The sequence below is a fragment of the Homarus americanus genome, unplaced genomic scaffold (assembly GCF_018991925.1).
Source record: "Homarus americanus isolate GMGI-L3 unplaced genomic scaffold, GMGI_Hamer_2.0 scaffold30535, whole genome shotgun sequence".
NCBI classification, from domain to species: domain Eukaryota; kingdom Metazoa; phylum Arthropoda; class Malacostraca; order Decapoda; family Nephropidae; genus Homarus; species Homarus americanus.
In genome coordinates, this window is record NW_024732440.1 from 6,131,620 (window position 1) to 6,147,205 (window position 15,586).

Genomic DNA, 15,586 nt, shown 5'->3' on the forward strand with positions numbered 1-15,586 from the left:
GAATGCTGAACAAGTTTATGTTACAGAGACGCAACACGAACCGACCCGCGCGCCTAACGATATACCTAAATAACACACATAAAACTATAACTGCATTAAATAAATCAAAATAAGTTAATTATAGTAAATTTATTCGATTTGCAATACAATATTTTTTTATTCTTAAGATTCACCGGTATATGTAAGCTGCGTAGATTAATAAGAGATTATAATTTGTGTTAGCTAGCGGGTGTTGTCCCTTTCAGGAGCCAGCCAACAGTCATGGTCGATCAGCTGTTAATGTTGAGTGTAGCCTCAGTAGACGGAAGTTACTGCTGTGAAGATGTTGCTCTACTGCACCTGTCTTCTGTCCAGACTACCAGCACAAAGGCAATCTTTACTAAATTACCCAGCATTTGTAGTAAGTAGGAGAGGCTTCAGTACTGATGGTGGAAGTAAAAGAGACATCTACTGTGGCAACACAACCCAAGACGAGTGAGGCGCCGCCACCACCTTCTAGACCGAGAGGAAAATTAGGTAAGGGAATAGTGAAGAGTAGAACTAAACTTATAAGATAAATGGAGTGAAGAAGGTAATGTTGGAGCTAAGGAGATCTTTTATATAGTACAGTACTCTTATTTACTTACTGTAATGCCTAATTATACACTTCAAACAAATCACTGACTAGAGGTTCAGGAACAGCTTGAGATCTGTTTAATGTCTCTTTTGGTTTACTGAAATACTAAGAGTGTGAATGAGTGAATACCGAGGGTTCAATCTGTATGAAGGACAAATTTTATGAGTTTATGTTGGTAGAGCTTGATCAGTGAACCATGATTCACATTCTTGACTTGTGCTGCTCCAGGTGATTTTTGGTAAATTTTGCAAATTTGCATTGTCACACTGTTCTCTGTTGGAAAGTAAAAAGTATATTACTCTAGTGTATTTGTGTGTGTTTAGACCGAATAATAACCTTCATCTCTGGCGGAAATTAGCCTTTTTTTTATCGAATTTTTTTATTTACTTTTCAAAAAAAATCATGGCAAAACACACCAAAAACACTAGAAAAACCTAACCTAACCTAACTTAACTGACTCTCACCATATGATGGAATCATATCTTTTGTTGGCCTGGATTCAGCCTGTCGTTGATTCTGTCTTCTTCACTGGCACTAGTCTGGAAACACATTCACTATCCTCCAGAACCAACCTGTCCTCCCACCACCGCTTGATGGGCTGGGTTTGGTAATGTGCTAGCACCAAAATGCATTTATATACATATATATACACATACATATATACATACATAAAATGCATTTTATGCTAAGCATCTCCCACATTTACCAAACCTGTATTTCTTACCTTATTGGCCTGGATCTTGTTCGTCGTTGGATTCTGAGATTCTTACACAACGCCACATATGTTGGTCTTTGCAATATTTACATTGTCTTGCTCTTAGTACACTTTACTGAGATTGGAAGAACACCATTCGATCGGAAAAATGCTATAGTTTCTTCGTTTTTTCCCAAAAACTCGCAATCAGCTCCATATAATTTAAGTAACACCCATCGCAGACTTCCATGGTCGGAACTGAACTTAAATTTTGAAATATGAGACCCAAAATAAAATTTAAATTTGATTGGGCGAAATATACCGCGAATTAAACCCAAAATCATTTTAATTGGTTGCAAAAACAAAAACGCTTTTGATTGGCCGCGTGACGTGTACAGGAACGCATGCGAGTGATGATTTATGAAGGAGATGCAGGAGACACGCAGTGTTGGAGGTGAGGCAGGCGATAATGGCGGAAGATTAATGCAAGAAAATAGAGAAAATTTTGGATATGCTATCTCCGTTATTATACATTTCCACTGGTAATGTAATAGATTAAAATTATCTTATAATTAGACGTCTTATTAGAATATGATAATGGATTAGTGGCAGGAATGAACGGTGTGTAAACGCAATAATACCCAATTTTTACTTTAGGACACGAGTCCCTAGGGGTTGACCAATATGTTTTTCCAGTGTATTTTGGTGTGTTTAACCAATCTGACCTTAATTTTTGCAGAAATTACTAGTCCCCCCCCCAACAATAATGGGGGGAGAGCCTGAGAAATCAGGGTTTTTGGGTGGGGGAGAAAACAAAAACGAGTTATCTGACCTAACAAAACTTAACCTAACTCCTAGCCGGGGCTCTGCCCCCAGACCCCCAGCAGGCCTAACCTGACTCCTAGCCAGGGGCGGACTCCTGGTAGGCTTAGCTTAAACTAGCCTAAATATTTCAGTTGCTAAAAACTGGGGCGCGCTTTGTCTGAAAGTACAATACCTTAGAAGAGGGAAGGACCAGGGATACATAAGAATTGGATAGAATAATCGTCCTTCTCGTAAAACTCGGAAATAAACTTAAAATAACCATAGGAGAACAAACGACAACCAACCTCCACCACGGCCATTGTGAAACTGGTCAATGAAATTAAAATCATACCCAGGCTGCTTCCTTTGAGAAAATCAAATGTGATTGGTAGAAAAAAATTTGCATGATAATATTGATTCCTCATTGATCACCACTGGATGACGTCAGTCAACATAACATCTCCTCACAGACGAAGACTGAAAACTAAATCAATTCAATTGTGTCGCTATTATCCATTTCCGGCATGTATATATATAGGGGGTTCAAAATGCTCAGAATAGCGGGAACTAAATGTTTCAGTAATTTATAACTTTCGGGGCACTCTGTCCGAAAGTAAAATAATACCGTGATTTTGAATAGAGTTTGAAATTATTGCTTCCAGTAATTTGCCTACAGTTGATGTTAAACTGATTGGACGGTAGTTAGAGGATAGTGATCTATCTCCCTTCTTGAAAGTCAGTATTACATTCACTATCCTCCAGGATTCTGGTACTACACCCGTTTTTAAGGAAATGTTAAAAAAATTTGCAAAGGGCATACTACAGGTAAGCTCTTCCTTACATTCCTTTAATACTCTGGCAAATATCTCATTGGGACCTGGTGACTTATTAGGCCTTAGCTTGTCTATTTGCTTACTAACATCGTTACTAGTCACTACTATCTCGCTTAATTTGTTTTCTTCACTATCTCTGCATAGAGTCGGTGCCTCAGGTACCATGTTTAAATTTTCGGTGGTGAAAACTGTTGAAAAACATCTGTTCAGTTTATTGCTCATTTCTCTGTCATTATCAGTTAGCTTGCCGGTACCTGACTGCATTGGTCCAATCCTGTCTCGTGTTTTAGTTTGATACATTTGAAAGAATCCCTTGGGGGTTTGACTTCGCCTCCCTTGCTACCTTCAGTTCATTATTCTCTTTGCTTTTTTTATCTCGGTCTTAACCCATCTGGCCAATACCTTATAATAATCTCGGAGGTAAATTTCACCACGATTTATTCTCCAACCTTATAGCCTTCCTTTGTCCAATAATAATCTTTAAGTACTGCAATTATTTTTCCATTTGGGGTCATTGTTATTTGATTTGAGTTTTCTGTATTGTATGTTCTGCCTTTGTGCATGAAGTTACTCATTATTTAAATTGTTGTGGAACTCGTCAACCTCAAATCCGTCATCAGGTCATTCTCAACTGCCTTATTTTGTGAGTTTATCGTTGTCAGGTCACCAGGTGAAGTGATGTCACCCTCTGTTGGTACATTGTTGTAGAACTCGTCAACCTCAGATCTCGTGACTTTATGAGTAATATTTGTACTTTTATGCTGCTGTTTATCATTCATGCATAGATTAAAGGGTAAACTTTTAAGTATTTTTTTAATTTTTTATTTAATGGCTACACACATCACATGACTGTTTATCGGGAATGTTTGTACATCTATGCTGCTTTTTATCATTGTACTTTTGTACTTTTATCATTCATGCAAAAATAAATACCCGGTATGTAAAATTTTACTATTTAGTCCGAGTTGGTTAGCCGAGATGGTCCGAGTTGGTATTTGATGGTCCAAGTTGGATGTGGGCCAAGTTGGTAGTGGGCCGAGTTGGACTGTATTCCTACCCAAGCTAGATTTGAACATGCTGAGGGAAGGAGGCTACTGGTCTGTGTAGGATCCGTTCAGTGTTCTTGGTAGTCATGTTATGGGCTAATTTGAAGCCGAGTACTGTTCCTGATTACTAATTTCTATTGTTTGTATGGCAACATTGTCTATGTACTGTACATTGCATACCTACACTTTCATTGTAAATTTTGGGTAATATAGAGAAAACACAGACTTCTCAACCCAGCAATGAGATACAAGGTTTGGTAAATGTGGAGGAGATGCTTAGCACCAAAATGCATTTATATATATATATATATATATATATATATATATATATATATATATATATATATATATATATATATATATATATATATATATATATATATATATATATATATATATATATATATATATTTTGTCTTTTGCTCATATTTTCCAGTTATACTGTGGATGATATTAAGAAAAAATCTATACAACAACTTTTTATTTTCATTATAAATACCCTGTTCCCTCTACGGTATATATCATCCACAGTATAACTGGAAATTATGAACAAAATACAAGTGTATACATAAATGCATTTTGGTGCTGAGCATCTCCTCCTTTACTTGGCATCAATGTGGCAGGTATTTTAATTGTTTTAGTCTATTTAATGTCTGCTTTTGTGTTAACCAAATTTTAGGCATTTTTACTGGAAACTGTTGCTGCCATTGAGCAATCTGGACATTATAGCAGTGACCTCTTCTCTTGTGTATCGATATTGAAATCGTTTATTTAGCCAGAAAAATACAGATACAGAGTGGTTGAGCTAATTGAGAGCCTGAGCTCTCATAGTGGCATCTGATATATACATTACAGTACTGTGCATTTACCTCAAGGAATTATTATGTAACATTTAGTATCATCTGAATTAGTATACATAACATGGTTTTAGTAAATACATATGAGAATGTTACTCCGATTATCACTTATTTCATTAATTATTATTTTTTTTTATTTACGTTTATATTATAGGTACAGTATATAGGAACAGTACATATTTTATAGTGGAGTTGATATACAGCAATCTGATAAGTGAGGGAAGCAATACATCATGGGTTGCATTAAGGTGAAACAAGGGGACAGACACAGTTTCGATCATGTCTTGATGGCAGATATATAATTATTGCAATGGTAATTCCATCTATGTGACATTATATGATATAATGGTCTGGATGGTACAATAAAAGTGAGAGTGTAAAGTGTTGCAAAAATATTAATACTGACACAAGATATTTTTTAAGAGATGATTTAAAGGCAGGGAGCATAGTTTTGCTCAGATGGGTGGGGGTAAGTTGTTCCACACCTTCACACCATAATATTGTATGGAGGTCTGGGACTGAGTGGAGCACATGGGGCTATTAATAGCTCTGGGTGTCTTATGTTGTACCGTACCTCTTGTTATTCCGGAACTGGAAATAATTATTCTCAATCAAGTGATTAACAAATTTATAAACAAATAGAGCGCAGCAGTAAGTGTTAATATCCTGGAATTTTAACTTTTTCAATAAAGAAAATTGTTTGTTAGCGTTGTAATTTTTTTCAAGTACGTTATTGTCCGCACAACTCTCTTCGGAGCAGTGACCAGGGGTTGTCTTTGAGGTAGCTGTAGTTCTTGAGTTAACTGCACCACGGGGTTCAGCGGACAATCATGTACACATTCTACTTTGTCCTCTTCTCTTGTCAAGCAACGTGGCCTCCCACTTCTTGGTCTGCCGGTCACTACGACTTATTCCTCCCAATGTTTTATTCATTTCCCCTATTGTTTCTATGGCACCCCATAGCAGCGGCTATGTCAGTAACTGTTCTGCCGCTCTCCCACATCCAGACAATCCTACCTCGGTTGGTTATCACCTCTGGCACATTGGACCTTCCTGATGCCATTTCTGCCCAAAGTAAAATAAAATTTTAATGTATACCATTGTTTTATGTACCTATAATTATGTAGGTGACAATATTTGTATGCCATTAAGCATTATCACATTAGTATATTCAATAAGGGAGTTACCCTAAGTGTGTATGGTTGAGTGACTGAGTGGCTTTGTATGTGTGTGTGTGTATATCTCTATTTGTCAGTCTAGGTGTGTGTGTGTATGCAACAGAGATAATATATACAACACTTATCTTATCAGCTGCATGCGGAACTATGAGGCCAGGGAGGAAGTGAATATGAAGAAAAGTATGTGACAGAGAGCTTCTGATAAATGGAAGAGAATGAGCATAAATGATGAATCATAACACAAAATAATGTATACACAATATCCATTTCACTCTTTTCACCACCAATTTTGCCAACTGTCCATCAACAATTTATTACATGTTACTCAGGATTGGTAAATGTGCTCCTGTTATATTAGCTCAGATCAAGATTACTCTTCCTCCAATCAGACCACCAGCTTCTCCTCATACAGTATCAAGTTGTCTCTATAGAACTATGAGATTTATTCCTCAATCCACCCACCTTAATAAAAATGGATCTCATAGGTCTGAAAGCCTATTTTGGGCATTGTGGATACAACACACTGGATACTAAGCCTTCAGTTAGGTGGCACTACAAATAATCACCTTCACTTCCCCAATTGTTAAATTGGATGCTGAATGGACTGGGTGTGCCCAGGAGGCAAACCAGTACACAGTAATCCGTAAGACTGGAGGGAAGGACAGTACTGTACTGTATTGTATCAACTTGGCTGGTGCACCCACCATTTAATACAGTACTGTAAAGTTTTGCCGTTACAACTGTTGTACCAGATTTTCTCCCCATACCACCAACTTCTCTGCAATCATTGTAAAATTTTACCTAAATAATTATCAGGTTTGCTTCTTCCACACCATCAGCTCCTGTAACACATTACAGTATCCTTTACAGTTGTCACATTTGCTTCCTTGTCATTAACTATATAGTGTACAATACATACAGTATCCTGTCATATATCATTTGGTGGGTATTGAAATTCATTCCTGCCTTCTAAAGTCCTTAACATGTTAAAACTTTTTAAATTCCTTTCAGGACTGACGGATCACCGGGTCAATAAATTTGAAAAGTATTTATTAGTATGGGGAGGAAAGTACAAGACTGTCCAAGAAGTTCCAGATCTTGTAAAGTAAGCTTATATTTTCTCTGTTCACGATAATACTGTACAGGGTTTATTTTAAGTACGTATGAGATTTGGTTTTATTTTCATGTCCACTTATGCTGTATCATCAAAATTGGCTAACTGATTTCATCAAAAAGCAATTTTGAAGATTTCTGGGTTCTTCAACATTTACATACCTGCCCACAAAGAGACTTATTTCGGGAATGTTGGACACAAACTTTTAAATTAGTCCTGCCGAATCGCTGCCACAGGCAGCTGCCCCCATGCCTCCACCAAGAAATCAACAGCCTTCTTCATGTTAAACAGCTTCCAGAACTGCTTGACCCGCACTTCATGGTCCGCCAAATCTTGTTCGTTTTCCTCGTCCTCGCTATCGGTGCCACTCTCTAGGTCAGTGGTTCTCAACCATGCACTCCTTTCACCATATGTCAGAATGTCATTCCCCCCTCCTTTCCAAGATTGTCTGCCTCAAAAAGTGCATTCCAAATAATATGCATATAATACTGAAAATCCTTTATTTTTTCCATATTAGTATCAGTTTCCCCCTGGTTGAGAACCCCTGCTCTAGGTTCTGCAGTTCATCCTTGATGTTGTTGAAGTCGTTTAGGAGCCGAAACTTCTTGGTGGAGAAAGCAGCCTTCTCATTGCAAATCAACTCCTGATCCATGGGCTGGATTAACGACGTAGTGTTAGAGGGAAGGAATACCACCTTTACGTTGGGGTGACGATCCAGCAAAAGGGGCGAGTGTCCTGGTGCGTTGTCAAGTAGCAACAAAATGTTGAATGGCACATTATTTTCCACGCAGAATTTCTTGATATCAGGAACGAGACAGTTGTCAAACCAGGAGAGGGACAGACCAGAGAACATCCACGCCTTCCCTGAGGTTAGCCAGTGGACATTTAACTTGCTCATGTCCATATTCTTGTAGGCATGCAGCTTGCGGGCTTTGTGGATCACAGACAACTTCAGCTTAGCAGTGCTGGAGGCATTGGTGGTGAACAGTACGGTGATGCACTCCTGCATTTTTCGCCCCCGACACTTGTTCGCAGACTTGATTACGAAGGTCTTGGATGGCATTTTCTTCCAGTACAACCCTGATTCATTCGTATTTAACACTTGGTCGTCGGTGTACTGTCCTTCCTCCATAATTTTCTGTAAAAATGGGGGAAAATTCATGGCGGCAGCCCGATCGGCACTTGCTCCTTCTCCGACTATCTCAATATTTGTGATCTTGTTGCGTCGTTTAAAACCTTGCAGCCACCCAGTGTAAGCACTGAAGGGCTTGGGCTCTGCGACCCCCATTTTTCTTGCTACTGCTACATAGCGTTCTCGGGCGTAGTCCTGCACTGCCTGAATGTCGACCGCCATGTTCCTTCTTGATTGATGAATAATGTAGATTACCAAACAACTCTCGGTTTTCAGCAGCACCTTATTGTGGCAATATTTCACCAGCGAGGCACCTACAGACTTGGTGATGTTCATGTGTTCATTGATTTTGCCGGCATCCTTCTTGATCGTGCGGATCGTCGATTCATTCACTCCATATTGTCTGACGTCAGCGCCCAGCACCTTGCCCCGCCGCTTGGCGCATATATGATGGCATTTATTGCTTAAATAATAATTATCGCTTCTGGACAGGTGCCGCGTAAATGGCCGTCCGCGTTTAAAATAACGGTGTAACCCAGACTATACTGTACTGAGAGTACATCTCAGTCCTGAGTGAGTCCATTTATTATCTATTTTCATTTATATTATCTTTAATGTTTTACTTTTCTCTTTGTACAGTAGGTTTTAACATAGTACAGTAGTATTGAAGGAGCCAATGTTCATGGACCAAAAATTCCAGTTTCTTTAATTCAGTGGTTCCCAACCTTTTTTTCTAGCGACCCCAATCATGCACCTCTAGCCATGACTGCGACCCCACTGGTTTATATATGTACTTCAATGTTGAGATGGAATATTATTGTTTTGTCACATCCCACAAAGACTAACTAAAAATGAAAATGTCTCTGATCAACTTCGAAATCAGAGTTGGGTAATCTCATCTAATGGGAGCCTTGAGCCTGGACCTGGCTGGTAAGTTTCTCCAGTCGTGGCTCAGTCGTGAAAAGTGCCACTCTCAAATCATGTTCAGGTTGTAACCGCTTCCTGCTTTTTGTTTTGATGAGAGCCAGAGCGGAATACCCAGATTCGCACAATTAAGTAGTAGCGAATGGCAATAGCACATTCGCAGCTTCGCTTCCAAGGACTAGTATCTCCTTCTTAACAGCAGTCCAGATCACGCCGAGTGACTGTCGCTGAAGCGGAGAGTTTCATCATGTTGTACTTCGATGAGCTCCTCTTGGAGATTTCTAATGGAAGACTCTTCTTCTGAGAGGTCTTCGACTTGGACATCGAAGGGTCTGCGCACCCATTTGTATTTCTCGTGCAATTCTTCATTCAGAATATAACTGTCATTCAACTTCTCAAGATGCTCAACAATGATATTTTGTACTTCCAGAAGTGAGACGTCTTCGAGAAAAAGGTTCAAGAGTGAAAAGGAAGCATCTTTCCCCCGTTCAATCTTTCCTTTCCACATTCTCGGCTTCGCCTTGAATGCCTTGAGTTTCTCTGACAAAGTGAGATAAGTTTCATCCCCTCCTTGCATGGACATGTTCAGCAAATTCAACTCAGAGAATATATATGCCAGATATGCCAGCTGAAGCAACCACCTTGGTTCCGAAAGCCTTGATGCTAGTGCGTGTTATTTCTCGTTCAAGAAGATTTCAACCCGTGTACGCATTTCAAACATTCTCTGGAGCACTTTCCCTCGAGACGGCCACCTGACTGCAGAGTAGTAAAGCAGGTGTTCATACTCCGACCCCATATCAGAGCACATCTGGTTGAACAGCCTTGAATTCAGAGCTGATGATTTAATAAAGTTTACTATTTGAATCACATCTTCCATCACAGAGTTAAGCTCATGTGACAGTTTCCGGGAGGCAAGGTTTTCCCGGTGGAGCAGACAATGAACCACTATCACTGCGGGTTGACTTGTTTTACCCTTGCAGTAAAACCCTGACGTGCCCCTAGCATTGCCGGTGCTCCGTCTGAGCACACACTGAAACTCTGATCCCAGCTTAGGTTTTCTTCCTTGATGAAGAGGTCAACCAACTTGAACAGATCCTCACCTGTTGTTGTCATCTCCAGTCGTTTACAGAACAGGAAGTTCTCTTCCATGTCACTCTTCCCTTGGTACCGCGCACATACCAAGAGCTGTGCATCGTCACTGACGTCAGTTGACTCATCCAACTGCAAGCTGAATTTTCTGCTCTCCTTGATGGCAGCCACTACTTAATCTTTGATGTCTGCCGACATTTCTTGAATCCGTCGGCTAACTGTGTTGTTTGACAGTGGAATAGTTTCAATCTTTTTCACTGCATCATCTCCGATAACAGTGCGAACCATATCAAGGACTGCTGGCTTCACCAAAATTTTCCCAATTGTGTATGGTTGTTTACACTTGGCAATTCTTTTTGCAACCAGATAGGATGCAATTGTTGCTTGCCAAACAGAAAACACTGCTTCGTTCATAGGGGTGTCTAACCGCTGATGCTTCAGTTGTTCTTCTTTTCTCTTAAAGTACTGGCGGCCTTTCTCTACCAGCGTCGGATGTTTTCCCTGGAGATGGCGCCTAAGCTTGTTTTCTTTGAGCGACTCGTGGCCGAGCACTTCGCCACATATAATGCATTGAGGTTTTTCGACCCCATGATCGATGAGAAGCGTAAACCCAATGTCAAGTTTTATATGGTTTAACACCATACTCTACTCAAATATATTATATGTAGTCGTTAATAGTGAAGGGATATACGATTGAATTAATTATCTCGTACGTAACATATGTAATTTGTACTCTTTAGGTTTTGACCGAATAAAGAACACTCGAGTCCTACGTGCAAGGGTCTCATTATCCCACAGTCGCTCATTGGGCGGTTATAGTCAAAACTTGCAGAGTACAAATTACATATGTTACAAACGAGTTAATTAATTCAATCGTATATCCCTTCACTATTAACAACTACATATAATATATTTGAGTAGAGTGGGGTGTTAAACTATATAAAACTTATGTGTTTCGGGTCTAATGTAGGACTTAATAACTCCCTGACTTGATGGCTCACTGGATGGCTAGAGACTAGTCAAGCTAGTCAGCCCGAGGCTAGGGACATTTGTTTCACACTTAACACCTCAGCAAAGCTCGTTGTCAACACTCCCTCTGTCTCTCTCCTGTCTCCCCCCTTCTCTCTCTCTATCCCTCTCTCTCTCCCTCCCTTCTAGTTTATCCTACTGTGGCGGTAACAGTGGGCACTGCATTATATTTATGAAATAATACGCAAGTAAAAATTCGCCACCTTATCAGCAGTATTTAACAATATCTCCAAATCATTCAACCAATATTAGATAAGTATTTTATGTACAGTCACCCAAAAAAGTCCTGTCGCGAACCATGAACCCCGAGATTCAGCCTCTTGAATCCGAAGCATTTATGGGCAGAATAATGTATCAGTGTTTACTGCTTCGGGTTCACGAGTCTGAATCTCAGGGTTCGTGGTTCGCGACAGGACTTTTTTGGGTAACTGTACCTGAGAATCCAGCAAATACTTGTTTTTAGTAGTAACATATAAATATATGCTGGCAACATCTCAGATTCGGGAACTGAACCTGTATGATGCACGTAGGACGGCGTAGGGCTTGGCGACAGTGTTGCCACTTCTAAGACCGAAAATTCCCATGCACATTAGCTAATTTCTCCCATGAAATCCCACAGATTTATATCAAAATCCATCAAATTTCATTCAACACCTCCCACATATGCCTATTTCTCCTACAGATTTGTGGGAATTTTCCATGAAGTGGCAGAACTGCTTCGCGACCCTAAAAAAACCGCTTGGCGACCCCAGGGTTGGGAAACGGGGCTTTAATTCATGGTACAGTATGTGAACTTTACTCCAGTACAGTGTATGACTTTCCTTCACAGTCAGGATGTCCTGGAACGTGCCCGTAACAAAGCGAGGATCAAGATTAATATCATGATGTGTGTTGCAACTCTGTTGAGCTGCCTGGCTATGGTCTACGCTGGGAAAAGGGCTCAAAAAAGGGGCGAGTCTGTGATCAAGATGAACGAAGATTGGCACAAGAAGTATAATGAAGAGGCTAAAATAGCCCAGGCAAAGGCAGATCATGCCAGTAACTAGTTTAAAAAATTTCCACAGTACTGTACTGTGGTTTGTAAACTGTATATACATTTTTGTAAAGATAACCAGACAGTCATTTGTTAAATCCCCAAAATAATTTTCTCAAACCAATTTTTTTTTACATGTATATGCTAAATAATATGAATTATTGTTGAGTTGTAATTTATATGCAGTATTTATCACTAGAAAGATAAGTAACTTTTTTTTTATCATCTATTTATACGAGGTCTGTCCAAAAAGAAACAGAACTTTTTAAAAAAACAAATTTATTGCTTTACTTACAACTTAATCAGACATGTCTCCTTCAAAGTACTCCCCTCTACTGTTGATACACCGCTCCCAATGTTTTTTCCAGTTCTGGAACGCATCTGGAACGAGTTTTGGGGGATGGTGTGCAGGTCTCGTAGCGAATTTTCTTTTATCTCTTTATCATTTGAAAGCTGCGACCTTTCCGGGTGGATTTCAACTTTGGGAACAAAAAAAAATCCGCAGGGGACAAATCCGGAGAGTAGGGCGGCGGGGGACAATAGTCGTCTCGTGCTTCGCCAAAACGTCACGGATAAGGAGCGACGTATGAGCAGGTGCATTGTTGTGGTGCAGCATCCAGGTCTTGTTTGTCCACGCCTCAGGCCTCTTCCTTCACACTGCCTCCCTCAAACGCTTCAGGACCTCCAAGTAAAACTCTTTATTGACTGTCTGACCACGTGGAACAAACTCATGATGAACGATGCCCTGCCAATCAAAAAAGACCATCAACATCACCTCCACATTTGAGCGACTCTGACTTCCAGATTTGGGATCGTCTTCGGTGGATGTTCTTCTCCTTTCGAAACGCTGGTACCACACTTGACATTGCGTACAGCTCAAACAATCCTCCCCATAAGCCTGTTGCAACATTTGAAAAGTCTCCTTAAAAGTTTTTTCCAATTTAAAGCAGAATTTCACGCAAACACGTTGCTCTTCAAGATCCTTCATTGTTCAACTTGCAACAAATCGCCAAGTGCACTAAACACACGTTCACTAGCACGTGTAGCTCGATGACTAATTGACGTGGCATGATGCGGCTAGTGTTAGACTAAAGGTCAAAATCACCGCTACACAGTGCTCCCATCGTGAGCACGCTGCGCCGGTTCGTTGACGCGCTATTTAAAAGTTTGGTTTCCTTTTGGACAGACCTCGTACTGTGTTGTGCCCACCACCAGTGGCAGGGTAGTCCATAATCCTGTAGTCTATCAGGGTGGCAAGGGAGTTCCAGTTTGTCTAGTATCTCAAAAGCAGTTTTAAGTTCTTAATCAAATGTGCAAGTGTTCATATGTTGATAGGAAGAACTTTATTAATTTGGGGGGTAAGAGATATCATTTAGGTTCATTAAATTCTAAATGTTCTCCCTGGGGTAAAGAATAACTGTGTTCATTCTGGGATCATAAGGTCAGAGTCATTCAAGGAATTGACTGGAAAATAGTAAATTCGGTATAACTTGAGTTTTGTTTTGTGCACATTCATCAAACATGTGGGTCTTTCTTTTGCAAGAAAGATCCTTTTCTATTTGGAGTTCAAAAGTCAGTGGTTTCAGCATATAACTTCAGTTGCTGTATGGAATTTAGTGTTCATCTTAAGAAATGTAAGATGTGTTCTCCTTGGGTAAGAATGAATCTTGTTGATTTCAAAGTCAAAGGGCAAGGTTATGAAAAATAGTTTCCATGACAACTTATGGCAGACAACTCATATAAGTAGTTATATTCAAACTACTTTTGTCCTTAGGTTCAATTATGTCTTGTAACTCAACTGTACCACAGATGGGAAGTGGAAATGGTATTACTGTTCATAGTTCTCTTGTTTATAAATCCAAAAGTTTAATAAAATAATCATCTATATTTTTTTATTGTGCATGACATAATCCTACAACTAAAGTATTTTCTCAGACCAAGACATATTTTCTCATATACTGAACAGTACAGTGGGGTTTAATTTTACGTGGATCTCACATGTAGAATAAAAACTTGTGTGGTTGGTTGAAATGTGATCTTATGCAGAAAACTGTGGGTAGTAGTATAGCATTAATACAGCAAAGTGATTTTTTTGTGCTTATTTAGCCTCAAATGTAGCAGTTTTATTCATTTTAGTTATTGACATTACTTTTGTAATGTATCAGTACTGTATTGTAATGAATAAATATAATAAAAACTGGTCAATGCGGCAACACCCAGTCCTCGAACGCCCCTCCCCCCCCCCTCTCTCCTTTGTGGAGAGAGATCATTGGTCAGGGAAGAAATAACCTGATTCGGCTTGTCGTTTTATTTTCATGTTCAATTACAAATCATATACGTACTGTACAGTACATTAATGTATTTTTTCTATTGTTTAATACTGCTATATTATTTATGATGACATACCTCCAGGTAATAATAAACAAAGATTGCCATTGGGTAATTATGTTTTGACACCCATATGCTGCTTTACATCGAAAACTCCAATAAACTCGTGCATTTACATGTAATTATTATGAAAAAATTTAAATTAGATTTTATGCTTTTCATTGTGACGTGTACAGCCAGTACAGTAGAGTCCCCTGAGTGTCATGCAGTGCTCCTCCCAACACAGATCTCGGGTGGCTTGTCCGTGTGACACAACACGCCACTTTATTATCTATAGAAATTTTTTGACAAAACTGTAAATCATAATGAAATCTAAGCGCCAAAGTGTGGATGTGTGGTTTGTACTGTATTATGCCATTTATACTATGATAGACAGTTGTTGTAGGTATAATATACTGTACTATGATGTAGTAAATGCTAGAGTAGCATAAGAAATGGAACAATTTAAGCAATAAAACAATGGATAAATAAAGATGTGGTTTTATTACATCAAATGTTGACCTTGTCTTGTCACGTGCCTAGCTACGGACCTTCCTCTCCCTTACCTCCCTCCTCAGTCCCTTCCTTGCACATTGCCCTTGAGCCACTCCTTTGCCCAGCATTCCTTGCCCTCCTCGATATATTCTAATCATTTTCCACTACTCATACTTTTACCTCTTACCTTATTCAGTATCTTCCCTTCACCTTATTGTACTGTATGTCTAATCATCTGCTCTCCAACCTGATATCCACATCCTTTTTCCTCTAACTTTCTTCTATGTAAGTAGAACATCTATTTCAAGTTATCCAATTTAAAATTATTGATTTAAAGCGACACCCACAATTAAGGACACACACACACACACACAC

General features: G+C 39.4%; 1 protein-coding gene across 1 annotated transcript; it reads left to right on the forward strand.

The window, feature by feature from the left end:
• The first annotated feature begins 236 nt into the window (after positions 1-236).
• Positions 237-15,209, forward strand: LOC121868789 (UPF0389 protein CG9231-like). Its single transcript, XM_042369708.1, has 3 exons — positions 237-516; positions 7,040-7,133; positions 12,146-15,209. The coding sequence occupies exons 1-3, from the start codon at positions 426-428 to the stop codon at positions 12,360-12,362; spliced, it is 402 nt and encodes a 133-aa protein (XP_042225642.1). The 5' UTR covers positions 237-425; the 3' UTR covers positions 12,363-15,209.
• Positions 15,210-15,586: the final 377 nt, after the last annotated feature.

Bases quoted from the DNA above. Each gene is read 5' to 3' on its own strand.
- LOC121868789 (XM_042369708.1), top strand. From the start codon at position 426: ATGGTGGAAGTAAAAGAGACATCTACTGTGGCAACACAACCCAAGACG. The intron at 517-7,039 runs GTAAGGGAATAG...AATTCCTTTCAG, and splicing joins TAGACCGAGAGGAAAATTAG to GACTGACGGATCACCGGGTC. The intron at 7,134-12,145 runs GTAAGCTTATAT...TTTCCTTCACAG, and splicing joins GAAGTTCCAGATCTTGTAAA to TCAGGATGTCCTGGAACGTG.